General features: G+C 33.9%; 1 protein-coding gene across 1 annotated transcript in view; it reads right to left on the bottom strand.

The window, feature by feature from the left end:
- Nucleotides 1-881: 881 nt before the first annotated feature.
- The window catches only part of LOC120067578 (F-box protein At3g07870-like), a 33,885-nt gene continuing 6,802 nt past the window's right edge, over nucleotides 882-27,964 (bottom strand). The window contains exons 2-3 of the mRNA XM_039019125.1: nucleotides 17,773-18,537; nucleotides 882-925 (exon numbers count right to left, since the gene is read on the bottom strand). Of these exons, the coding sequence (XP_038875053.1) occupies nucleotides 882-925; nucleotides 17,773-18,537 (809 nt within the window). The remainder of the gene's footprint in view (nucleotides 926-17,772; nucleotides 18,538-27,964) is intronic.

Genomic DNA, 27,964 nt, shown 5'->3' with positions numbered 1-27,964 from the left:
TTCCTTTAGGGTAACCCACAAACAGGCATAATTTTGAGCAATGTTCCAATTTCTCTGGATTTTACACCAACACGTGTGTTGGGCAACTATAGATCCAGAAATGATGTAAACTAGCTTTACGCCCTATCCAAAACTCATATGGTGTTTCTGAAATACTCTTAGAGGGAATGTTATTCAAAATGTAAGATGCAGTCTCTACTTCATACCCCCACAACGAGTTAGGCAACCGAGCATAACTCATCATGGACAGAACCATGTCTTATAAGGTTCTGTTTCTCTGTTCAGATACACTGTTCTACTGAGACGTTCCCGGTGCAGAGTTATGACTGAATCTCGTGTTCTATCATATAGTCCTAGAATTTCAAGTCCAAATACTCCCTACCTCTATCTGATCGAAGTGTTTTAATTGATTTACCTACTTGGCTTTCAACATTGGTCTTAAATTCCTTGAAGTTTTCAAGAGCTTCAAACTTATAATGAATTAGGTAAATGTAACCATACCTTGAATAATCATCAATAAAGCTAATGAAGTATTCATAACCTCCCCGTGCTTTAACATTCATTGGTCCACAGATGTAACGACCCGACCCCCTAGGACTTAAGTTAGGCCAATACTAAATACATGCATGCATGGAACTCAAAACGACACTCGGTTATGGCGAAATAAATTCTAATTAAATAAGGTAAGTTCAAAGACTTTCATTAATTTCAAATATTAAAACAATAGTAGGGTACCCATAAATCATAAAGGATAATAAATAAGTCTGAAAAACGATTCTTAAAAATAAGTTTTAAACATCAAAACTAAAAGTTGAGAGAAACATGAAAAAAACTCTAAATTTCATGATGCGGAAGCATAAAAACTAGTCCCAGTGGCTCGATCACAAATTCCGTTTGTCCATCGCCAGTGCATCTCTACCCTTACCTGAAACAACATGAGAAAAAATGAGTATAAAATACTCTGTAAGTAACCCTACTACTGGGGTCAGGCTGGGCATCTATGTCCTCTAGATACCCACCTCTAGTGAAACATATAAAGTCTCTAGTCCTTATGGGACACATATGCACATGAAACAAGAAGGAGACTGAGTCCTATCCTACTGTAGTTAAGTATGCCCACTACCTCTGGTGAATCCCGAATGAGACACAAACTGGTGAATCCCGAAGGGGACACAAACTGGTGAATTCCGAAGGAGACACAATCTAGTGAGTCCTGAAGGAGACACAATCTGGTGAATCCCGAAGGAGATACAATCTTATAAATCCCGAAGGAGAAACAAACTGGTGAATCCCGAAGGAGACACAAACTGGTGAATCCCGAAGGAGACACACACTGGTGAATCCCGAAGGAAACACAGACTAGTGAATCCTGAAGGAAACACAAAATCTAATGGGCATCTAATTAATCAGTAAGGACATTTGCACAGTCTCAACATCATAATCATCACTGTACAAATCATGACATACATATAAACCTCAACATCATGGCTCTACAACATTCACATACCTCAACATCTTGGTTCTACAACATACATGTATACCTCAACATCATCAGATCAAATACAACCATGGAAGCACATACCATCTCATACTAGCATTCAAGTGTCTATGTGCATAAATAAATAATTCGGATCTCGTAACAGAACATACTTTAATCATGTTATACTATCAATCTTTCATGCTGCCATTCTGCCATAACCTTCATTTAACATGCTAACATACATCTAATGCCTGGCCCGTGGGCAGTTCTAGTAGTAAGATTACTTACCTTGATATTAGGTCGAACCAAAAAGCAATTGAATCTTTGTGAAATTCTTGAATCCTTAATCAAGCCTAAACATAAACGAAGCTTTAAAATTAATAATTAAGGCCAAATTCCAAACACCCAAATATTACAAAATATTTCCATATAACCTTACCTAAGGTGTGGTCTAATTCGAATTCACCTTCTAAACCTTTAAGTCCAAATAATTAGCAAACCAAACTCTTCTTCATCTTGAATGAAATTCTTGAATCAACCCTCTAATCATAATTTGAAATTAGGCTTACATGATTAAAACTTGAATCAAATACATACTTCACTACCAATGTCTCGAATAAATTATCCATATGTAGCTTCGTCAAAAAATCACTTCCAAATGACTTTACCAAAATTTCTCAACAACCAAAATTAATCCACAAGAGGGTAATCAAAGTATAAAACTTACCAAAACTCGCTAAAACGAACTCCAACTTCATTGAAAAACACCTCAATACCTTCACAAACTTGAATCCAAAGTTGAAACACAATGGGTATCAACCAATTGATGCCAAAAGTAAATAATATTCAAGAATCAACCCAAAACAAACCCCAACGGCATAAATCTTACCCAAATCGATAGATCCAGTGACGGCAAAAGCGAACAACGCTTGAGTAGTGGTGGACGGAGGTCATGAAAAAGAAACTAACGTGACGGCTTTGGGGGGCGTCGGATGGGCTCACGAACGTGAGGAAGAAAATGGGGGGTGGGGTTTGACTTTTATAAAAAACAATAATAATAATAATAATATTAATAATAATAATAATAATAAAACAAAAAAGGAATTAAATATAATTACATTTAATTTCTTTCTATTTTATACTATTAAATTCCTTTCCGTTTCAAAAGAAAATTAATTTCTGTCATCAATTTTCAATTTAAATTTCAAATTGAATAATTTCAAGCCAACAATTAAATTCTCGTACTTATACTTGAAGTCCAAAATTCCAAAAATTCCCTCCAACTAATGACAATTACTGAAATTCCAAATCATGAAGTTACTGAAATTATATTATTACTAAAAAAATATGTGGGGTGTTATAGCAGAGGTCTGGATGCATGAGCTCTAAGGTTTCTTTGGCTCGAAGACCTTTTCCAGAAAAAGATCTTTTTGTCATTTTTCATTCGAGACATGACTCACACGGTGGAAAAGAGATTATTCTAACTTGTTTAGAAGTCCACTTTTAAACAATCTCTCAATTTGAGATTAATTTGACCAAGTCTCAAGTCCCAAAGATAGATACTTTGAGAAATGTGTTGCCTTTTTCTTTGAGTTTCAGCTATTTTAGACATTTCTGTGTTATATACAACTTCAATTTTATATGGTTTAACTTGTATAAGTTACTTTCTATGTTTGTAGAACAGATTTGCACACCTCTTTTTGTAATGAACGCTTCATTATGACTAAAATTTACATTGTACAGACGTTCCAACAAATAAGAAATATATATCAAATTACTTCATAAAGAACATTTTCTAAATACAGATATCTATTTCCAAAAATTAACTTAATTTCTCCCACTGCTTTCGCTGAGATGCACTCCCCTGAACCCACCCGGAGAGTAATCACATCTATTTCAAGCTGCCTCCAGGAACTAGTTTCCTGAGAAGAAAAACATACATGATTAGTGGCTCCTGAATCCAATATCCAGGTAGAATCTTCACTCTCCACTATACATGTTTCAATAACTAGTAAAACTAATTTACCTTGTTTTTCTTTTTCAGCTTTCTTCTCGGTAAGATATTTAGGGCAATTTCTTTTTCCAATGCCCATTTTCATTGCAATGGAAACATATTCCTTTAGTAACTACCTTCTTCTTCCCTTTTTGTGCAGTTGGAGCCTTCCCCTTCCCAATTTCCTTCTTTTTCTTTTTAATATCTTTATTCTTGGAAAAATAAGGGCCAGATTTACTCCCAGAAGATGATTCTTTTCAGGGTATCCTTTGAACCTTTATTTTTCAATAAAAGATCGTAAATCTAGAGTGCATTGAGAAGCGTCGTCAGATTGTACTCTATCTTATTCATCATAACATTTTTTTTTAATTGAAAAATGCTCTTCGGAAGAAATTGCATGATGAATCCAACTTAACTCTTCTCATTCATGACAACTTCGTTCACTTTGGCAATATCAAAGTGAACCACCATGTTCAAAACATGTTCCCTTACAGAGGTTCCTTCATTCTGCAGTTGTTAATGAATTTAATTACGTTATGCATGATAGAGTGGACGGTTGTCCAAACAGGCCCTGCAAAGAGTCCATGATCTGTCTTGTAGTAGCTAACTTCTCATGTTTCTTAGATAGTACATCAGATATACTAGCTAAAATATAAACCCGAGCCTTCTCATTAGCTTTGAACCATCTGTCATACGCATCCCGAACTGTTCCATTTGCATTGGGACTAGGGGTTGGAGGATATTTCTTCATTAAAATGAATCAGAGATTATCTATTACTAATATCGTGTTCATATTTGATTTCCATGTTCTGTAATTATCACCATTATGTTTTTCTGAAGCTACCAGTTGTATAATTGATGTTGTCATTGTTGAAAAGTAAACAAATTATTAGTGAATTGATCAACTCTAGTTTTTAATCCAATTTATTAAGCAAATAATAATTTAGCCATACTCATTATTCTTTTGCTATGATACTTTAGTGAGTCAGAATAGCTCTTACCGAAGGATAGTCGTCTACTCCATCATTAAATCAAGACATTCTTCACTACATACTAATACCAGAATAACTCTTATCCTTATAGTACTTAGTCTTCGTTTATTTGATAAATAACTTTACTAACACTTAGTAAGTTTTGTAAGTGTAAACCCGCCATTTTCGAATTACAGAGATCGGAATCAAACAACCCATCGAAGGAAAAACAATTGTTTGGAAATGGACCTAAGTAACCCTATCCATTTTTGGAGTTCACTATGTTCCAAATCCTATGTTACAACCCTCCGAAGGGATCACCATGGTTAACGACTAGCTAGTGCCACCTAAAAACAATAGCAAACGCAAGATAGAAATCTCACGATGTGACCTAATGGAAGAGGCCATAGGACGTGTTGACACACACCCTTCACCTACTTACTATGAACTACTTGTCACACCCCCTCCCAAGCCTTAAACCCCTAAGACCGGGAAGGGAGCGTGAAGGTAATTAATAGCCTTCTAAGAAAATACTCATGGTCAATATTTTCCCCATATTTATTATAAATTTTAATAGGTTCACAGTATTCCCCCTATCCATCTATACATATAATTAAATTTTCTTTCTATTCTTTGTTACATGGTCTGAGTCGTGCCTTGAGAGTTTACCAAATTCTTAGATGGTGGTGGTGGGTGGTAGACTCTTTCCTCGAATGCTCCGCTTTGCTACCTGGTGGGGGAATAAGAAAACATTTTGAAGAGTGTGAGCTACTAAGCTCAGTGAGTGGTTCTTTTAAGACAGAAATCACTTTGAAAATCATCATTTTTGGGAAATCAATCTTATGATAACACTCACATTGTAACTCACGCATAGTCATGCAATGATTAACCTTTATTCCAAAATGCTATACGTGGCATGCACATCATATCATCAATCATCACAATCGCCTATGGAAACCTCCTATGACCCAATTCTCGCCAATGTGCGCACTGACTATTTTATTTATCCCGGTAGTCATGCTTAGGTACTTGAATATATTTCCCACCGGTCATCACCGACTATTATTTCCCGCCGACCGAAGCCGACTATTATTTTCCACCGACCGAGGCCGACTATATTTTCCTGCCAAGCACCTTTTTGTTAAGCATGCTAACTATATCCCGGGCATAATCTCAGTTTCCATAGTCATTACACAGAAAATATCACGGCGATCATCATATCATCAAAAGCATGTAGTTTCCATCTACATATGCATATATTTCTATATCAGAGTATAAAGCTAATATATTTCTATATTAGAGTATAAAGCTAAGTAAATACTCATAACATGCATTTATTATCAAAGCTGTATAAACACTCACAATATACTTTATTTATCAAAGCTATATAATATAATATTCACAATATGCTTTTATTTATTAAAGTTGTATAACATTAACAATATTTACCAAAGCTATATACTACTCATGATATATCACAACTATATCACATTCACAATACGTATCAAGCTATAATAACACTCCTATTATGAATTTAATTATTAAAACTATATAAACAGTCACAGTATATCAAAGCTATAATAACACTCACAATACGTCAAAACTATAAAGCTATGTAACACTCACAGTTTGCTAGTTCCCCTTTCGTAATTTGTCCCTGCATTTTCGTAGTAGCAAGGAAAATTTCCCAATTAATATTATTTTTTAAATATAATTAAAAATACTTTTTAAAGAAACTACCGGCTTACCCTACTCAAACCGAATATGAATTTGTGCAGCACCTCCTTCGAATTCCTTGCCTCCAAGAGCAAGGGCAGCCTACCCACTAAAATACTCACTCTCTACTTAAGATTTTTACTACTGGAATTGTTTGGAATGAGTTTAACCTTCATGCCGAGGCCTTCTATTTATAGTTGTTCCTAGCTTCTTTCCGTGCGAAAACTCACCATACAAATGGCTCTTTCTTAAGCTGCCCACGCTAACATAGGCTAACCGAGCTTTGAGTTTTCTAATTCTGGGTTTGCCAGCCAAAATTATCTTAATTTGCATATAATCTCAACCGTACACCACCTACTTAAGTTGATAAAAAACTTCTTGCATGTAATCTCCTTTTGCCACTTCATCTGCTTAATTTTTGAATTATTTATCCAAATCACTAATGAACGCATCCAGCTCTTCTTCTAATGCGTCCATCTGTCCTAATCTCGCTGGTTTCGCTCTCGTGGCTCTCGCTCTCTCCAACTTTTTGGTTTTGCTCTCGTGGCTCTCGCTCTCTCCCACTTTCTCGCTGGTCTCGCTCTCTCCATTCTCGCTTTCTCCCACTTTCTCGCTCAAAATCTCGCTCTCTCCACTCTCACTAAAACTGCTCTCTCCAATCTCGCTCTCTCCCATTTTCTCTCCAAAATCTCATTCTCTTCAATCTTGCTTGGCATCATGCGTAGGACAGTGGTTTGGTCTAATGCTTCCTTTACCGCATGCAACACGTGGACTTAAACCATCGCGTCATTTCGTACTTAATTCATTTTTCTTTGGTTTTGCCACGTCTAAATTCCTCTTAATTTAATTATATTTCTTGTTTTTAATATCCTATTTCCTCATGCCTTCCAAATTAGAGTTAGGGTATTACATTTACCACCCCCTTAAATAAAATTTCGTCCTCGAAATTTGAACGAAACTTATTCCACAACAGGGTTTTTATTTAATAATTTACAGTTTTATTATACCACAATCTTTATTCTACTCTCCAAAAACTTTTTCTTTCTCTTTTCCTACCACTGACATATTGCCTTCTCTTTCTTGATTTAATCCAGATAGTTGTCCCGACGTCGTTTTCCCCGTTTCTTCTTTTCTTCCTCCCACAATTCGTCCTCCGTCATTGGTCATTGATTTTCCTCCTAGGTTGTTGGATTGTTGTATATTTCTAGTATCCATCAATTGAGGGCATTCTCGTTTAAAGTGTCCTGGTTTGCCACATTTGAAACAAATGTGTGGCCGCTCTTGGGTTTGTTCCCAACATCTGCCCCGGTGATATTTATTACAAACTGGGCATCTTGGTCTTTGATTAACGCTCATCATTGATTCCCTTAATTGGCTCTCCCATTCAGGGTCTGCTTTGGTGTTGGTGACTCCTCTTCTTTTCCATCCACTCCTATTTTCCACCCTGGGGACAAAATTTCTTGATTCTTCTTTCCGCCATCGACTCACTAAGGATTCTTTTTCCGGTTCTATTTCTTCTGCTGTTAAACTTCTTTCTAGTCACGTTGCAGCTTCTGTTAATTTGGAAAACTGTCCCCATTCTACTGTTGCTATAACCAGAGTTCAAATTTCTTGCTTCAATCCTGTTTCAAACCTCCGATAGCGTTCCTTTTCGTCCGCTACTATGTTTAAAGCATACTTAGATAATTCTATATACTTTAATTCATACTTTGCTACAATCATATTCCCTTGCATGAGCTACAGGAATTTATCTTGCTTCATATCCCTGTACGATCGGGGATAAAATATTTCGAAAAATGCTTTTCAAAATTCTTCCCAACATATCTCCTCCTGCTCGCCCCTTCTATTCTTCAGTAGCTTCCACCAATCTTCTGCCTGTTTTTGCAGTAAGAATGTGGCAAGACTTACCTTACGGTTTTCAGGACATCTCATCACCTGAAAACATTTTTCTAGTTGTTTCATCTAAGTTTCTGCATCTACAGGGTCTTTAGTTCCTTCAAAGTTTGTGGCCCTCAAAGCTTTTAATCGTTCTATCCCATAGTTCTTTTCGGGATCAGGTCGTATAAGTTATAAGCTTGTCTGAAGTTTTTGGGTAAATTTTTCCATTTGTTCCTCCTCTCTAGATTTTCTTTTGGGTGACTCGAGGTACTTTCATTCTCGTTTCCAGAAGGTTGTCTGATTCCACGTTTCCCACTTCTCGGCATTTTGTTTACAATCATTCATATATAGGTTAAACACATGTTATTAACATACAATTTTATTTATAAACATCAGTCATATTTACATATTATTTACAGTGGTAGATTTCTTTTTCTCAGGTTTCTGTTTTTTTTTCCTAGTGATATACGTATTTCTAGATAATCCTAGGTTCTGAAAATTTTGTTGGATTCTTTCATTTCTCCAGATACACCATTCCTAAACATGCCCTAGCTGCTTGCAGAAGATGCAGAATTTGTAAGTTTCTTCTTCTTGCAACTTATAGGGGGATTGTTCCTCAAACTCTATCACAATTCTCCGTGGGATATTTTGCTTTCCTGCACGGGCCCACTCCTGATCTTCTGTTAGTTTAGGCAGTACATTGCTACTCGCCAAACTTGACTTGCCAGTTAGCTTCCGTCGATATCTCGCTTCTCTCGATCTCTTTTGGAAGGTATAACAATTTTTACGGATATGGTTTATCTTGCCACACCCGTAGCAGATTTTGGTTCCTCTCAAAAATATTCCTCCATGTTTTTTTCCACAACGTGGACATCCCATATCAGATTGGGATACCACTAGATTTTTATTGTTCACAGTAATAGTACTATTATTTATGCTATTCTCAAAGTTTTCATGGTTATCCCCTGAGCTAGCATCGTGGTTTCCATTATGCATTCTAGAGTCGTTTCCCCACCAATTGCTTATGCTCAGATTCATTTCCTACAGTAGACATTTTTCAGGTTGTTACTTACTAGTTATTTTTCCACTTCTCCCTTTTTCCAAGTTTTCCTATGACCACTTATTATTTCTTTTTCCCTAACCTTTTCCCATTTTATCCTAGGTTCTCCTAGTATAGTTTATCACACACACACACACACCACCACACACATTCACACACATATTATATATAATATAATATATATATTCAAGGGTGGTGATTACCCTAACTTCTATTAATTGGCTTTCTCTACCTTAGGTAAGCCTTTTCTTGAGACCGTTGTGGCTATAAACTTATCCCCTTTTATTATATTTTTGTCCTATTTTCCTAGACCCATTTATACCTAGGCTAGACTCAACTTCCATTTTTAATCCTTTCCCAAGTTTTACATAAATCTTTTGCCCTGATATCAAGTTGGTATCAACTTAAATTTTATACTCAACCTCCTCCCAGGTGTTACGTATACCTTTGCTATGATACCAAACTGTCACACCCCCTCCCAAGCCTTAAACCCCTAAGACCGAGAATGGAGCGTGAAGGTAATTAATAGCCTTCTAAGATAATACTCATGGTCAATATTTCCCCCATATTTATTATAAATTTTAATAGGTTCACAGTACTCCCCCTATCCATCTATACATATAATTAAATTTTCTTTCTATTCTTTGTTACATGGTCTGAGTCGTGCCCTGAGAGTTTACCGAATTCTTAGATGGTAGTGGTGGGTGGTGGACTCTTTCCTCGAATGCTCTGTTTTGCTACCTGATGGGGGAATAAGAAAACATTTTGAAGAGTGTGAGCTACTAAGCCCAGTGAGTGGTTCTTTTAAGACAAAAATCACTTTGAAAATCATCATTTTTAAGAAATCAATCTTATGATAACACTCACATTGTAACTCACGCATGGTCAAAGACATAGTCATTCAATGATTAACCTTTATTTCAAAATGCTATACGTGGCATGCACATCATATCATCAATCATCACAATCACCTAACGAAACCTCCTATGACTCAATTCCCACCAATGTGCACACTGACTATTTATTTATCCCGCTAGTCATGCTTAGGTACTTGACTATATTTCCCACCGGTCGTCACCGACTATTATTTTTCACCGACCGAAGCCGACTATTATTTTCCACCGACCGAGGTCAACTATATTTTCCTGCCAAGCACCTTTTTGTTAAGCATGCTAACTATATCCCGGGCATAATCTCAGTTCCCATAGTCATTACATAGACAATATCATGGCGATCATCATATCATCAAAACCATGTAGTTTCCATCATATATTTTTATATCAAAGTATAAAGATAAGTAAATACTCATAACATGCATTTATTATCAAAGCTGTATAAACACTCACAATATACTTTATTTATCAAAGCTATATAATAAAATATTCACAATATGCTTTTATTAATTAAAGTTGTATAACATTCACAATACGTACCAAAGCTATATACTACTCATGATATATCACAACTATATCACATTCACAATACGTATCAAGCTATAATAACACTCCTATTATGCATTTAGTTACTAAAACTATATAAACAGTAACAGTATATCAAAGCTATAATAACACTCACAATACGTCAAAACTATAAAGCTACATAACGCTCACAGTTTGTTAGTTCGCTTTTCGTAATTTGTCCCTGTCATTTTTGTAGTAGCAAGGAAAATTTCCCAATTAATATTATTTTTTAAATATAATTAAAAATACTTTTTAAAGAAACTACCGGCTTACCCTACTCAAACCGAATATGAATTTGTGCAGCACCTCCTTCGAATTCCTTGCCTCCAAGAGCAAGGGCAGCCTACCCACTAAAATACTCACTCTCTACTTAAGATTTTTACTACTGGAATTGTTTGGAATGAGTTTAACCTTCATGCCGAGGCCTCCTATTTATAGTTGTTCCTAGCTTCTTTCCGTGCGAAAACTCACCATACAAATGGCTCTTCCTTAAGCTGCCCACACTAACTTAGGATAATCGAGCTTTGTGTTTTCTAATTCGGGGTTTGCCAGCCAAAATTATCTTAATTTGCATATAATCTCAACCGTACACCACCTACTTAAGTTGATAAAAATCTTCTTGCATGTAATCTCCTTTTGCCACTTCATCTGCTTAATTTTTGAATTATTTATCCAAATCACTAATGAACGCATCCAGCTCTTCTTCAAATGCGTCCATCTGTCCCAATCTCGTTGGTTTTGCTCTCGTGGCTCTCGCTCTTTCCAACTTTCTGGTTTTGCTCTCGTGGCTCTCGCTCTCTCCCACTTTCTCGCTGGTCTCGCTCTCTCCACTCTCGCTCTCTCCCATTTTCTCTCCAAAATCTCATTCTCTCCAATCTTGCTTGGCATCAAGCGTAGGATAGTGGTTTGGTCCAATGCTTCCTTTACCGCATGCAACACGTGGACTTAAACCATCGTGTCATTTCATACTTAATTCATTTTTCTTTGGTTTTCCCACATCTAAATTCCTCTTAATTTAATTATTTTCTTGTTTTTAATATCCTATTTCCTCATGCCTTCCAAATTAGGGTTAGGGTATTACACTACTTCCCCTATTCACCTTTATATTAACCCATGCAAACACTTTCCGAACGGAGGTTGCCCAAATAGCTACTCAAAACCGAGCATGGATCTAACGATGTGAACTCTTAGGAACGTGAGAGCCAGAAACGATATATGTCATATATTATTAATCTTCGACTGAAGTGTTCTATTTTATAAATTGGGTACCGACTTGGTTATTAACCAGCTAATTTTATAGAACATAAGTCTAGGTAAATTTTCCTAGTATAACTCTTATACCAGGATTTAACCTACGATGTTTAGGTGATAAACCAATTTAATTACCTTAAATCACTCATGCATGCTCATAAAACTAGGGTTATTGACTTAGATGCCAATTTGATTTCAAGGTAGGCGCATCGTAAACCATCAACTGTACCCCCAACCATAGACAAGATCTCCTCGGGTAAGTAAACAACTCTTGTTTTACAAGTAATTTACCTATTTTAATTCTTTAAAAAATCGATTGAATTGCACCAATTAACCCTAGATGAGCATGCAATGTATCTTTCTTTAATAGTCTAGGTTATTTTATAACAATTATAAAATAAAAAACAACAATTATAATCCTAAAACATTCATCTATAACATCTGTCTTTAATAAAAAATCATGCTTTAATATAACACTTATATAAAATTATGAAAAATTGAGCATGAATACTATATACATTATAACACATAACATATAACAAATGCATGCCACATGCTTATCCTATGATGGGATTTTTTTTTTAAAAAAAAAAAAAAACTATATGACATACTTTATGCACACATATTAAAAACAATATCATACATCACATGCATAATAATTAAACACTAAATGGGACCAGTTTTGGCATTAAAACAAACATTATTACTTAATTCAACAAACAACTCCCTCAAAATGGCTACAATCTTTTGAACCAACCTAAATTGGCAAAAAAAAAAAAAAAAACACTCAAACCGGCTTGGATGCGAAGCGGGTCGAGTACATGGGTCTGGGAGGCTGAATCGGTTTTGAAGCTCAAATTCTTCTCCAATTTTCATGGCCGGCTTGAGTTCTATCACTTCTTTTGAACAATTGAATGCCTAAAAGAACCCTAATGACACCATAAAATTACAGACCCTTTGCAACAAATTAATTCTCTTATACATGTGAGCAATTACAATTTTAACAATAATATAATGACAAAACTATTGCCAAAACCGTAGTATATCCACTTTAGCCCACAAAGCATTCATCATATGAAAAACACTCACCAAATGCAACAGAACATTATAATCATGCTCGGATACCAATTGTTGGAAAAAATAGCATGCACAACAGAAGTACTTGATCAATAACGCTCTAATTACAATAACAAACTAGGATTAAACATGCGAAAGGGTTAGAAATACAACCTTTGTTGTTTCCACAAGGATCTTCCTCTCCGTGAGTAGTCGGCACCACACCAACGGAAAATCTTCGCTGTTCTCGGGTTGAAGAACACGGTTGTGGGGCCGAATATTTAGTGAAAGATAGGAAATTTCACTTAATAATTTGGAGAGTAAAAGATATTTTGTGGAAGATTATGGTAAAAAAAAATCAAGGAAGCATAAGTTTTTTTAGCATTTGAAAAATAAAAACTATTTTAAACCAAAACACATGCAAAAATTCTTCTTTGCATGGCCTCCACCTCAACCTCCATTAGCATGAAAAATTAGATGTCATGTTTTACATGAAACACTTCATAGCCCACTTAATTAGTGGAAAAATCAAACAATTGAATTTTTCTTCCACTAACTAAATTTTTATTAAAATAAATTTATAATAAATCAAATCTTTTGACAAAATATGAAATACATTTTTCATATTTTAGAAATTATTTAATTAAAATAATTTTTTTTAAATTAAATTAATAATTTAATATCACATATTGAATTGTCTTTGACACTTAATTTTGATTAATCACATTAATCATTTAAAACATTTTATGCTAATATTTTATTTAATGTCTTATAAAATATACTCTCTAAAAAATAATTAATTAATTATGTAATTGTAAATTATATCTTATATAAAATACAATTTATTTCTAAAGACCGAATTTGGATATTTCAAATTCTCACTTCACCTAGTTTTTCAATTTTGTCCATTGTGAGCTAGCAAGACCCGATGGACCTACAGATCATGAGCTTCAACGATCCAAGACTAACCGGTCAAACTCTTTAACCTAGTTAATCGACATTCATTGACTAACAGGACTGTCAACTATAGCCTGTAGTTGCACTTCACTCACTGTAGAATATTTTATGTCCATTTGATATAACTGTCATTGATGAGTTAACATTCACAAGTTGTTCGTAAACTCAACTAGGTCAATTACCGTTTTACTCCTGGGTTACATCTTTTCTCCTTAAGTACCACTGTTCCTTTGATGAACAATTGATTTAGGATCTTAATCACTAAATCCATTCCCTCTAAGGCCAGCGAGAGGATGGGATGTGTATTCAAAACCCAAGATCAGCCCTTAAGGGAAGGGCCATTCTACTATCCCTAAAATGGGTAGGAGTGAATTCTATCTTGCAAATTCTATGTCCCCAGCTATCTACCCGATCTTATCCTTGAAATGGGAGGCATCTTGAGCAGCATTGTGGAGCTTACCCTCACCTATAAAGATCAAGGGACAATACCAAATAAATAGGAGGTCATAGACAGCTCAGGATTCAGATCAAATCATCTAGGTCATCAAGAAGTGAAATTAATCAGTGTTAATAATAAACGGTATTAATACGTAACAGTGATTATTTCGTGGTCAGTCTTACACAATCTAGAACACCCCCGCTCACATGTCTCTACATGAACGAACTGATCATATTATTTATGACACTTTACAACATTTGTAACAATCATAAAACAGAGCATATTCAATAGTATCTCCAGAAATAGGTACCCAACCTAATTCAAGTGCTACGAACTTGATCCAGTTTTTGTCTCCACATAAAATCTAAGTATTCATGACAATAGTCAAAGGTTCGTAGTTTATGGGATTTAGAGTTATCAAGCAATCAATTCATTTTTATTTAACAACATTTGTCTAAAAAAACTTCATATATGTTTACTATTTACAAATTACAAGTTTTAGGACATACAACCCAACAGTTCGAATCAAAACCTAGCCGGCATATTTACAAAGGCATTACCTACAGTAACCTTCTGAAAAATTGGTGTGCAAAATTGGAATGTGGTGATTCAGAGATCTCAATTGATGTTTCCACGAGGGGAAGAAAATATATTGTTTCTTTTAAGATTATTGAATGGTATGAAATAGGTACTTTTCTTCCTTCACTAGGATTTTTTTTTAGTAAGGTTTTCAATGAGGCATATTTTATATATATGGACATCTAATAGGGAGTATTATGAATAATATAGAAATAGATGTCCAATGCTTAGTATCTTAAAAGTCATGTGTTCCCCCACCCCGGATATACTACTGTTTCATAAAGATATATATTGTTTTTTAATAAATTATTTACATACCGAATATATGTATATTCGTGCCCCCCAAAAGATAACCACTTCGGCCCTTCCTTCAGCGGTGGAGGTGATGTTCTGCAAATGTTTGAATCCCCTGGTAGGTTTTAGTATTATCTTTTATTTATTTATTTATTTTATTAAATGTTACCAATTTTTGCTGCTTAAAATTTTATTCATTCATATATATCAAAAACTTCATTTTATTTTTATTTTTTTCACATATGTGATCAGATTTATATACACATGTTTTTTAAATTTTAGACTTGTTTAGTAATTATTTGGGTCTGTTTGATAAACATTTCGGTTTTATTTTTTTATTTTTGAAAACTAAGCCTATTTTCTTCCAACTTTTTACCATAATTTGCATATTTTTGAAATATAATTGTTGAACTCTTAGCCGACTTCCAAAAATCAAAAAAAGGTTTTAAAAAAATAGTTAACAAATAAAGAAATTTAGATGTGAAAGTATTATCTACAGGCTTAATTTTCAAAAACCAAAATCTAAAAAGGAAATGGTTACCAAATGGAGCCTTCATTATTGACTTTTAGGTTTTTTGAAAACTAAGGTATATAAACACCATTTTCACATACGCATATAAACGCCATTTTCATAAACAAATTTTTTTGCTTTGTTATTTACTAATTACTCTACCATTATTCTAAAATTACATTCAAGTCAGTACAAGTTTAATTATTCGTTTTTACAATTATGACTAATAAGTATCTAAACTTTTTAATTTAACGTTGATAAGTTCCTTAAAAATGTCTAAAAAATATAAAGACTTTCGATTTAGTATCTAAAAGTGTCATAAAGTATTAAAATTTTTAAAAAAATTATTGATCGTATTAGACAAAAAGATTATTTTTGTTTCTAATTAACCTTACAATATCAATTTTGTAGCCAATAGTTACATTTTTTTTAATGTATGGTACAACGGTATATAGTTTTTAAACTTCAAGAACTATATATGACACAAATGTTGATGTTTTATGGACTAAAATTCATGTTAGTTAGCATGCAGTTAGTTATGATCCTTTTGAGGATATTATATTATCTGAACATTATATCGATGCATCTAAAAATTATATTCATATGAACTTGTGCCTCCCATACATAAAATCCTAACTCCACCATTGCTTGGAGTTTTTCATGCTTGGTGTCCATGTAAGACCACATCCTACATGGTGTCCATAATTAGACCACATCCTACTTGGTGTCCATGATCAGACCACATCCTACTTGGACACATCCTACTTGGTGTCCATGGTCAGACCACGTCCTACTTGGTGTCCATTTATGAGACCACATCCTACTTGGTGTCCATTGTCAGACCACATTTTTTAGACACTTCAACATTCCACTCAAAACTTCATATTATCCAATTTTCATAATAACTATTTTATATTTTATTTATCTATTTATTATTATATTTATATATTATTATATGGTATTTTCTCTAAGTTGCTGTTATCTTTCATTGTGCTCCTCAATTTCAAAACAAATTGCAAATTTTTTAAAAGTTAACCCTCTTCTTTTGCTTTAAACCAAAACATCAAAAATAATAATAATAATAAAAAAAAAAAAAAACTAATTCTAAGCCCTAATCTCACATATTTTGTTCAACGATAATATTATATCCAAAGTGATTAACTAAACGAAGAATGTCGTATCTTAAATCTAAAATTTTATAAAATTGGTGGTACAAATATTTTTGTGTTCTATTTGCAAGATACGATATTTAATGTTCCACTACTTGTAAAAATTAAAGGACAAGTTGCAAAAATCATTCTAAGCTATGGTAATAATTATAATTATAATCAAATTTTCAATTGTAAAAATGATAATATAATAACAAAAGTAATTCAAAATCCTACCTTCCTTTTATTTGGAGATATAGCTAAAACTATATTATATGAGATATTTAAAGATTTGCTTGGTTAATTGCAAATGAATTGATGTCTTTCTTTGTTTTGAAGCTGAAATTTAGAAAATGGGAATTTAAATTAAAGAGTAAACGTCAGAAGCTTAATTTCATTTTCACTTGTTGATCATAAGTCAAATGTTTTGGAAAGAATTTTTCACAAAAAGGAAAAAAATAGAAAAAATAGAAAAAATGAATGGACAGAAAATTCTAATTATAATTAAGGTGTTCTATATAAGTTTGTTTTAATTTTTTTTTATTTATTGTAATTGATTCTAAAAAGAAAAGTTGAAAATTTTGGTCAAATGTTCCTAAAATAAATCTAAATAGTTTTTGAAATTTTAATTATCCTTTCATTTTTATTTTAAAAGTATAATAAATTCTATATCGAAATAGATCCGAATTAATATATTTAGGAGATTTTGACTTTAATTGCGTATCAAAATTTCTATCAAAGCTTAAGTTAAATAATAATAATAATATAATAATAGTAATAACTGAACTTCTAAAATATAAAGCTAAAAAACATTATAAATTTTATGAACTTCTCATTCCTTCCAAAACTTCGGGGAGAGATACGAAATTCAAAGATTCTATTTGACAAATATATCTAGACTTTTTTTTATTCTTCGATATAATCTTCTTTTTCTTGGTGAAAAGATTATAGAAACAAAAAAAATCCTTATTGATCATACATAATATCTCTCCATCTTCAAATGTTTTGATAAGCTCAAGCCACTTCCAATCATTTGGTATATCATCAATAACAAATACTCTAATCCATGATTCATTCTCTCGCATCCTCCAAACTTGAAAGGTCTTACTAACGGTTGCCCAGTTAATGTGGAAAGTTGCATAAATGGTACCATTAAATTGATATAGCCTGCCACGCCCTACCTCCACGTCAATTACTTCTTGCAAGACAGCACTTAATTCAATTTGTTCAGTTTCAACATCAAGAGCATATATAACATACATTAATTTATTATCTTTTCCTTTTTCTCTTACCAACCAGTAGATGACTCCATTCAAGTAAGCACCATTACAAACCTTTTCTGTTTCAAAAGAAAGGGTGTGAAGATGCCTCCATTGATAAGGATTAGGGTTAGTTCCACTTCTACCAAAAGTCAAAACATCCATTATGGACTTAGATTCTTGGGTGTTAGGGACAATGGTCCTAGAGCTTTCTGAGTAAGCAATTGAGTCAGCAACTCTAAATAGTTTGTATTGTTTGGTAGTAGGGCTGAAACCAAATCCGAAGTCATAAATATCATCATAAAACTCAGGAACCTGGATGAACTCATTAGTCATGGGGTTGAATATGCCATCGCATTTACAGTAAAAAGTATTTTTGGAAATAAACACCAAGCCATTACATTGATTCCTCAGTATGACATAGGACCAGCCCCCATCAAATTGCAATGAGCCTGATTTGGTAAATTCCAATTCAAAATCAAAATCTACATTTAGAAGTTTTTTAGTATCAAGATTAATACAATGCATCTTGAAATTGCGTGTACCAGTAAACTGGCAATTGGGGACTCGATCTGAGGTAAACAAAAGAAAAGCATTTGTAAGGAATTGAAATTTAGAAGACGAAGCGTAACCTAAAACTATTTCATTCCAAGTCTTACAAACAAGCCTACAGGAAGGAAGATTAGAGATAACAAGTTTAGAGAAGATTGTTTTACCAATTAAAGATGGAAGATCCCTTCCCCACTTCATAATCATTCTCCTCTTGCTCATATCCACATTCTCCATGGGACACATCTAATGCGAACTAAGCTCTGGTTTTTCTTTGTTAAGAAAATGGCTATATATGCGGAAATATAATCCCACAAACCCGGATTTCAGTTTTAATTTTAAAAATGGGTATTAGATTGAAAATTATTTAGTTCCTACGTTTTAGTAAAACCATCCTAAAAATAAAACATCCATTTATTATTATTATTTTTTAAATTCCTTTATTTATTTTTTTTTAAATCTGGGGAAATCGTTAAAATTATTTATGTTTAAATTTTTGTTTTATAATTGGATTTTTATAGATTATTTATAATTTGTTTTTTTAGGAATTATTTTTTAATTTATTGAATGCACAAAAAAATATCTCGAACATAAATAAGATTTAATAGATAAGCCTTCTTATAGAAAATATTATCTAAATTTTATTTTTCTTGCTTTTTGACATGCAAAATTATGTATTAAACTTTGATAAACCAAGTCCATTAATATATCATTTTCAATGAATAATATCATTAATCCTTTTAATCTTTTTTGCGACATATAGTTGAGTTGACATTTAATTAATTTAAAATTTAAAAAGCTTATTTTAGCAAAATCAAATTAGTATTGTTAATAATATTGTGGAAGCAATATATGCATTTGGAAAAACATTTACTTTTTAAATATAATTTAATATTTCAATAGGACAATTAATTTCATTTTGCAAGATTTCCCTCTTAGTATTTTTAACTCAAAAAATAAATCTAAACCATTAATATCAGAAAATGTATCTAATGTATTTTATAGATTAATACAATATTTACCATTTTTGTTTCACCTTTCGATTTGTCTATATCTATGATTTCTTCTATTATTTCATGAGTTTTATTATTTTTACTTTTAATAATTTATCAAAAGCACATTTTTTAGATTCAATCAATTTTTCTTCTCTTCTCTTCTTTTGGAATTTTTTTGTATCCATATTCATATTTTACAATAGACATATTCATATTCTAAGTACGCAAATATAAACAAATCTTAGATTTTAAGAGTTAATCAAACTTGAACATGTGAGGCCATACAAAATATCCATTAAAATCTGAGAGTTGAGAGAGATTTAGAGAAGGAGTGTATTCAACTTAAAATGTTTTAATTCTGAAAAAATAAATAAATAAGAAATATAAAAAGTATTCAACTCTCTCGATGTAAACTTAGAGTTTTGATGGAGTTATATTAATGGTTGAGATTTTTAAAAAAATTTAAAATGAATTTTGAATAAAAAGATAAAAAAAATTAATAATTTTGAAATGTAAGAGTGTTCGTTATGGTTTTCAAAATTATAAGAAAAATTTTATGAAAAGTAATAAGTTTATTATTTTATATTTTAAATTTAATTTCATTCAAAATTAAATTAAATATATACCAATATTCTTATTTATATATAAATGTATATGTATGTATATATATACAACATATTAGATTTTACTAAAATGGGAGCCTTAAGCGATCGCCTCAATCGCCTATAACTTAAGTTGGCAGTGTTTGGCCCTTCACCTCTTAAACTTGGTCAAATCCGTGAATTCAAAGCTACCAGTAAAAACATTACTGTAGAAATCTTTTATATAGCCACATTCTAATATACATTCAAATATTATTTGACATTTCATAATTTACTTTTGAACCAGAGTTCAAAACTAATCAACACAATAATAAGTTATAATATCATTTTGGAAATTTAATCAACACAATAATAGGTTATAATATCATTTTGGTCTGTGTACTTTAAAGTTTATTAAAATTTAGTTCTTACACTTTCAAATGTCCAATTTAGTTCATGCACTTTAAAAAAAAAATCTTAAGTGTAGTCCCTACAATTAATTTATTGTTGACTTTTGCAAAAACATTTAATTATATATATCTAACAGAAACTAATAATGAATTATTTCTCTATCCCAACTCTCTATCTTTGTCTCTAACACATTCGACATTGTACTTTTGGAGGAAGTAGACATTAAACTAAAAGAAAGTAACAAAGCTGAAAATGGAACTTAGAACTTGAAAGTCCATCAGTCTAGTACGTACTTGTTGACTTACCTTGACCCTTTGTTTCTTTATGCTTGACTTGAAGAAGAAAAGCACCGAACATTCTTGAAGTAGAATGGAACTTAGAACTTGAAAGTCCATCATTCTAATACATACTCGTTGACATACCTTGATCCTCTGCTTCTCTCTTGGTTGAGTGGATTATTCTTGAAGTAGAAGTTTTGGAATGTTCTTTGTGTAGTCGCTTGTTGATGAATTATCTATCGTTGGCCGTTAGAATGAGCAGAACTTCTTTATTTATAGATATCTCTAATGGGCTTCATAGGCTTGGACCTGACCCATGGGTCTAGGCTTGGTTGGCCCATTGCCCTGGCCTTTGGGCCTAATTAATTGGACTTGAGTCTGATCTTTGGGCTCAATTAATTGGATTTGGGTTTATTTTGGCATTCCCAAATTAAGGTCATATTTGGGCATTGGTCATATAATATCAAATTGGGCGAAATTAATTTTCTTCAACCCAATATTCGTGATGAAAACACATGAGGTTATCAGAATTCATCTTCAATTTCATTTTGGGACACATGTTAACTCTTAACTGGTTCCAAATTTAATTTGGTCTTGACTTTGATGCTCCCAGTTTAATTAAACGGTGAATTTAGTGCACAAGTTTGACTAAATTTTGTAATAGAGGACGACCAAACTTTTAATTTAAGAAAAATCTCAACATTTATCTTAGACTTAATTTGATTTGGAGAGATAAAACATAGAAATTTTTAAATTTTTAAAAAAGAAAATTCAAGTTTCATCCCTAATTTAATTTGAGTTTGAAGATTAAAACTTAAAAAATTTGGTTCTAAGAAAGAAATTTAGGATATGGCCACATTTACGAAAAACTTTGAGCTTTGTCTCCAATTTAATTTAATTTTAAAGAGAAAATTAAAAAATTTTGGATTTAAAATGAAAATTCAAGTTTCATCCCCAATTTAATTCGATTTGGAGGTAAAACTTAGAAATTTGGAATTAAAAATGAAAATTCAAGTTTCACCCCAATTTAATTTTACTTGGAGATGAAAACTTAAAAATTTTGAATTTAAATGGAAATTCAAGTTTCATCCTCATTTTAATTTGATTTGGAGATTAAAACTTAAAAACTTGGTTCTAAGAAAGAAATTTAGGATATGACCAAATTTATGAAAAACTTTGAGCTTTGTCCTCAATTTAATTTGATTTTAGGGATGAAATTAAAAAATTTGGATTTAAAATGAAAATTTAAGTTTCATCCTCGATTTAATTTGGTTTGGAGATAAAACTTAAACTTTGGAATTAAAAATAAAAATTCAAGTTTCACTCCAATTTAATTTGATTTGGAAATGAAAACTTAAAAATTTTGAATTTAAAATTAAAATTAAAATTTCATTCCCACGTTAATTTGATTTAGAGATGTAACTTAATCAATGAAAAGGGTTTGGTACATGGCCAACGGTTTTAGAAATAGGAGGAAGAAAAATAATAAAAAAAGGAATAGGACTCAAAGCCTTATCTCATCCCAATCAATTGAGGTAAAGAAATCCTCTCTCTTTTTTTCTATTCTTTTTGTTCACTGCCCGAGCCGCCGGAGCCACGAGCCGCCACGTCGTTCACGAAGCCCAGCCGCTTCATGCAGTCGCTTGATGGAGTTGAACCGATCCACGAGTCCAGTCGCATTGGACGATCATCTGCCAACTGTTGAACGCCTCCACATCGTTCGCGAAGCCCAGCCGCCTATCGCCACTCGACGCATCCGTTGTTCATCTCGTCGTCTGCCAGCCGTCATTTGCCGGGCTCGTGGGTTCTAGCGCCCCATCCTAATCCTTTTTCCCTTTTTTTTTTTTTTTTTCTTTTTTCTTTTCAACAGAAATTCTCTGTTTCCTTTTTCTTTTTCTTTTTTTCTTTTTTTCAATTTTTTTTTTGTTTTCTTTTTTTTCCAACAATTTTTTTTTGTTTTTTTCTCTTTTTTTCAGCAATTTTTTTTCCAGTTTTTTTTCCCTTTTTCTTCTCTTTTTTTTAATGGAAAAATTTTTCCCTTCCATTTTTTCTTTTATTTCAGAGAACTTTTGTCTTTATTTTATTTTATTTTTGTCTTTTTTTTTTTTCGTTTTTTCTTTCTTTTTTTAATTATTCAAAATTCCAAATGAAAATTATCTTCTTACTAACTTGCCTTTATTTTTGTTTTTTAGGAACCCCAGTCACCTATAACTTGCAATTCGAGGGAGCAACACCCTTTTGTAGTGACCAAAACGCCAGGTGGTATGAGGGGTTGATCTCAACATCCTTTCCACAAATCCAATCTCAGTCCGTGACCTGAAGACTCAACCCTAAGTCCTTGAGGACTTCGATACTTTGTTGACTTCGATCTTAGTATGCGGCTTGAGGGTTCCGTCTTAGCCTCAGTCTTTGACTTGGGCATTCTGTTGGTTTTCAACTCAGTGCTCTAATGGCTCTGATCTCTGCCCCTTCTTGGCTTCGATCTTAGTACACGGCCTGAGGATTCCATCGGTCCCAGCCTCAGTCTTTGACTTGAGAATCCCGTGGGTTTCCAACTCACTGCTGTAACGGCTCGAATCTCTGCCCCTTATTGGCTTTGATCCTTGTACACAACTTGAGGATTCCGTCGGTCCTAGCCTCAGTCTTTGACTTGAGCATTTTGCCGGTTTCCAACTCAGTGCTCTAATAGCTCTGATCTCCGCCCCCTAATGGCTTCGATCATAGTACGCGACCTGATGGTTCCATCGGTCCTAGCATCAGTCTTTGACTTGAGCATTCCATCAGTTTCCAACTCAATGCTCTAACGGCTCTGATCTTCGCCCCTTATTTATTTATATATTCATTTATTATTATCATAATTATTATTATTTTGAAATTTATGCGGTCGAGACTCACCCACTTTTTTTAAAGAACTCTTATTCAAGAGTACTTATGAGCGGAAGCGAATCTTTCCAATTCATTGTGACATAATATCCACATATACATTCAAACATACTAATATGCATTCATAATGTGAAATTATTGACATGCTCAAAGGAACAATAAATAAGAGATCGAGAGATTATACCGGTTGAAGACTTATTCTTTACAACAAATCTTGTTTTTGCTGAGACGGTAAGAAATCTAGCAAAACCCAATCATCTACCCAGAACAGTCTCCACACGAATAGAAGGAAACAGGGAAGACACAACCACTAAGAGCCCTCAGTATTATTTGTATAAGAATCCAAAGGGTGGGCTTTGTTCGGATTTGGTAGAGGGAAGGAGGAAGGGAGATTGTATACAACGTTCAAGCAAGTGGGAGATAGGCTCGTCTATCGTATAGACAAAAATACTTGATCGTTTAGGTGAAGTATACGATCGTGTAGGAAAAGGTAAGCAATCGTCTAAACGATCGTTTAGGAAAAGCTAAACAATTGTCTATTCGATCGTTTAGTAAATATCGGATGCTAAACGATCGCTTAGGAAAAGGTAAACGATCGTTTAGTAAATAGCGCGTGCGGGTGTAATCGTTAAGTGATCACTTAGCACTATCGTATAGGTAAGCGATCATTTAAGCAATATCGTATAGGCACAGGTTTTGCTCTGGGCATGCAATCTTAACACACCGTGCGCTATTTAAGCGTCTCAAAGTGATTTTTCAACTACTCATTTGTTATGAAAACAGAAGAGACACTGTCCTATTACCCCTTTAACCGTCCAATTAATAGACAATGAATATCAATAAATTATATTCATTACCTATGAATTAATATCATATATTAATCATAGTATTTTCCCTTCACTAGATATAAATCATATTTATATCCAATTCCTGCAAATTAATGTATCTCATACATAAAGTTAATTATATAATTAACTAGTTAAATTATATCATATATAATCAAACTCCCCTTGTCAATTTGAAAATTTCAAACTGACCGAAGAACTGACTCTCAACTTGTATCCAAGTTACTAAGGGGACCTTATGGACCTATGGCTCGAAGCTCCAACCGTACGTGAATAGTTGACCAAACTCTTTAGCCACGATATCCACCATCCGTTAACTTCCAAGCATTCCACTAAAGACCGACAATTGAACTCTTCTTACCATATATATATTTCTATGTCCATTGGATATATCCAATCATCAGTACGATGACCCTTCAAAGATGCTTGTAAGTACAATTGGCCAGTTTACTATTTTGCCTCTGTAGTTACATCTTACTCCTTAAGTACCATTGATCCCTCTAATGAACAATACAACATAGTCCTACTATGTGTGAACACCTCTCAGGCCATGAGAAGATGTGTGGCGTCACATCATTCAAGCCCTGAAATCAGCCTTGAAGAGAGCAATCTATCTACTTACCCCTGCTTTGGGGAACGAGCGAACTCCATCTTGCAAAGCTAAGTTCCTTACTCCCAAATCAGACGAATCCCCAAAGTGGTAGGTTTGAGTTGACGCTCTGGCCACTCGCACCCATGCAAATCAAAGGACCACCCTCAATGGCAGGAGTTTCCAACTCACTTAGGATTGAGATCATGTTACCTACGGTCATCCTAATGAAGTGAAGTCTCTGTCATGAACGGAGTTATATGACGAGACGTTAACACTTCGAGGTCAAGTCTTATACAAACTCTTTTATAGGATGCCTAATGCTTGATTTTATTAGGTGAATTATGGATGATATGCGATGGTGAAATTGCGTTGAACATTCAAGTTTCCTCAGCGGAATCCAAGTGTAAACTTCACTGAGTTTCCTGGTAAGTCTAGAGTTGAACTAAGGGACTTGTGAAAACCGGTTGCGTTGGTAACTTTTAGGAAACTTTGCAGTAACCAAATAAATCAGTAATTGTTGAAGTTGTTGTTTGCGTTAATGAAAAATAAACAAATCCGGTGGAGTTTGAAAAGAGTAGATAAACGGAAGATACGATGAATATGCGGTGAACGGGTTGAGAAAGGGTTTAGCTAACACTTCCTACTTTGCAATCATGCAACATGCGTACAATAGTAAACCACCTCTCGATGCGAATGCCACGACTTCTAAGGCTAGAACGCATGCGATGTACGTGCAAAGGTGTCTATAGGACCTACACATAAACCTCTAATTCTTGTCTATGCGATGATGCACAAATAAGGCGACCACATATCATCATTCCTATCTTTAGGATGCATGCGATGCAAGTTGGCAAATAGAGCTTATCTCTAAGTCCCTATCTCTTGTTTATGCAGTTCTAATCTGACTCTCCCGAGCCTATATTCTGACCTGACCTTCTCAAGCCTAGATTCCATCCTTAGACTACCCTCCCGAGTATCTCTAATGGACAAAGATAAGCTCTTGCTTAGTTCTTCTTTTTTATGAAATGAAGATCCTAGGTCATGCTAGTTTAGTTCTTCTCAACCCATTCGATTAATTTAGCTACTCATGCATGCTAAGAGAATGAACAACTGTAGAATAAGAACTTCCATTGTATAGATATAAAGATGAAGTACAAGACAAAAATGCATTAATAGAATAAAGAGCCTGGTAGCAATCTCTTACTTCCCCGGCTTTTACACCGTCTTTTGTACTCGTGTTCAAAAGATAGTCTCGCTCTCGCGAGAGTCAGCCCACTCTCTGCTTCTTCGCCTTAAGGTTCTCTCCCAAGCTGTACTGAGTGATCTTCCTGCGTATCGACTCTTCCCTTGCTCTACCCTTAAAGATAAAAGAAAACTATGGACAAGGCTACATTCTATAGAAAATTTTCTAAGTAACCGAACTGCTTTTCTGAAGGATGCCTTCTGTATTTATAGGGCTTCGGGGTGAAGGCAGCTTCTTTCTTGTGATTGCACAGATGGGATGGGTTTAATTCCCTGACTGATGCGCCAAATATTTGTCACCGAAAAGCTAAATGTACTTGTTATCATTAGCGATTGTCAGCTTAATTCGGATTCGAACGGCATCAGCTTTCTATCCCATTGTGATTAATTATGCCTTTCACCCAGATGCGCCCATCAAGTTGTGCCGACCAAGTTGCGGCAATCCTTCTCGAGCAAATGTTTGTGAATAGGATCACCACAAAGCCTTGCGGTAATGCTGCGCTCGGCCAATGATTTCCTATGATCGCAATTTTTACTTTACGTCAACGCATATTCTGCACAAAAATACAAAAATCAACTGTTTCTATGCAATGAACGCATGCGACTGTAATATTATGAATTTTATGCTTTTTTGACGCAATTTAACATGTTTTATCAATGCAAGCCAACATTGTTTAAGAACTTAGTACTTTGATAACGTGCATTTCTGCCCGTATCAACGCCCCCGCTCGCATGTCCCCTACACGAATGATCAGGATCAGACCATCTGTGACAAGCCACAACACTTGTAACTATTCCACAAAGCGGGCCGCGTCCGTAGGGTTACCAAGATAAAGTTTCTCTCCTATATCCATATACTACATACCATTTTGGTTGTCACTTAAGACATGATCCACTTGTATGTCACTACATATATGCTTAAGTTACATAAAGACAACCAAGGATATTGAGTTTATTGGTTTGTAGTAAAATAAAAACATCTAAAAGTGCAAAGTCAAGAAGTGAAGTAAATATCATATATACCATACATCACAAGTGTTTGCACAAAGTTGTTTACAAACTATAGGACACGAGACTTTAGGGCACAAACCCTAAATTTTTTATGCAGCATCATGGTCTACTTTATCGAGCGCGTTTTTTCTAGAAAGCGGTATCTCGTGTTCTTTTCAAATAGAGAGTAACCTAATGAGGATGGACTTAGCCTTTCTGTGGAGGAGTAATTGATGGTCCCTTTGCGAATATTTGGCCTAATTTGAATGACGATGCGATAGCTACTGAACTATCGGTGGAGTTGTCTTTGACTTCAGATAAGAAAGTGTGGACTTAAAAGTCTACCATCCACAGCGAGGCTCTTAACTATGATAGAGTGTTAAATCTCGGGTGTCGTTTGATTGAAAATGAAGTTCGTTGGAATGCGGTAACAAAGGTCCCTAGAGGGTTTACCTTTACTGATTACTACTGGAAGTGGCTAGAGTTTGTCGTTGGTCGAAAATAATGACGCCTTTATGACACTCATTTATCCATTGCAGTGATGGC

This window comes from Benincasa hispida, chromosome 12, assembly GCF_009727055.1.
Source record: "Benincasa hispida cultivar B227 chromosome 12, ASM972705v1, whole genome shotgun sequence".
In the NCBI taxonomy this organism is placed as follows: domain Eukaryota; kingdom Viridiplantae; phylum Streptophyta; class Magnoliopsida; order Cucurbitales; family Cucurbitaceae; genus Benincasa; species Benincasa hispida.
Note: the sequence above shows the minus strand (reverse complement) of the source record. Positions and strands in the feature narration are given on the sequence as shown.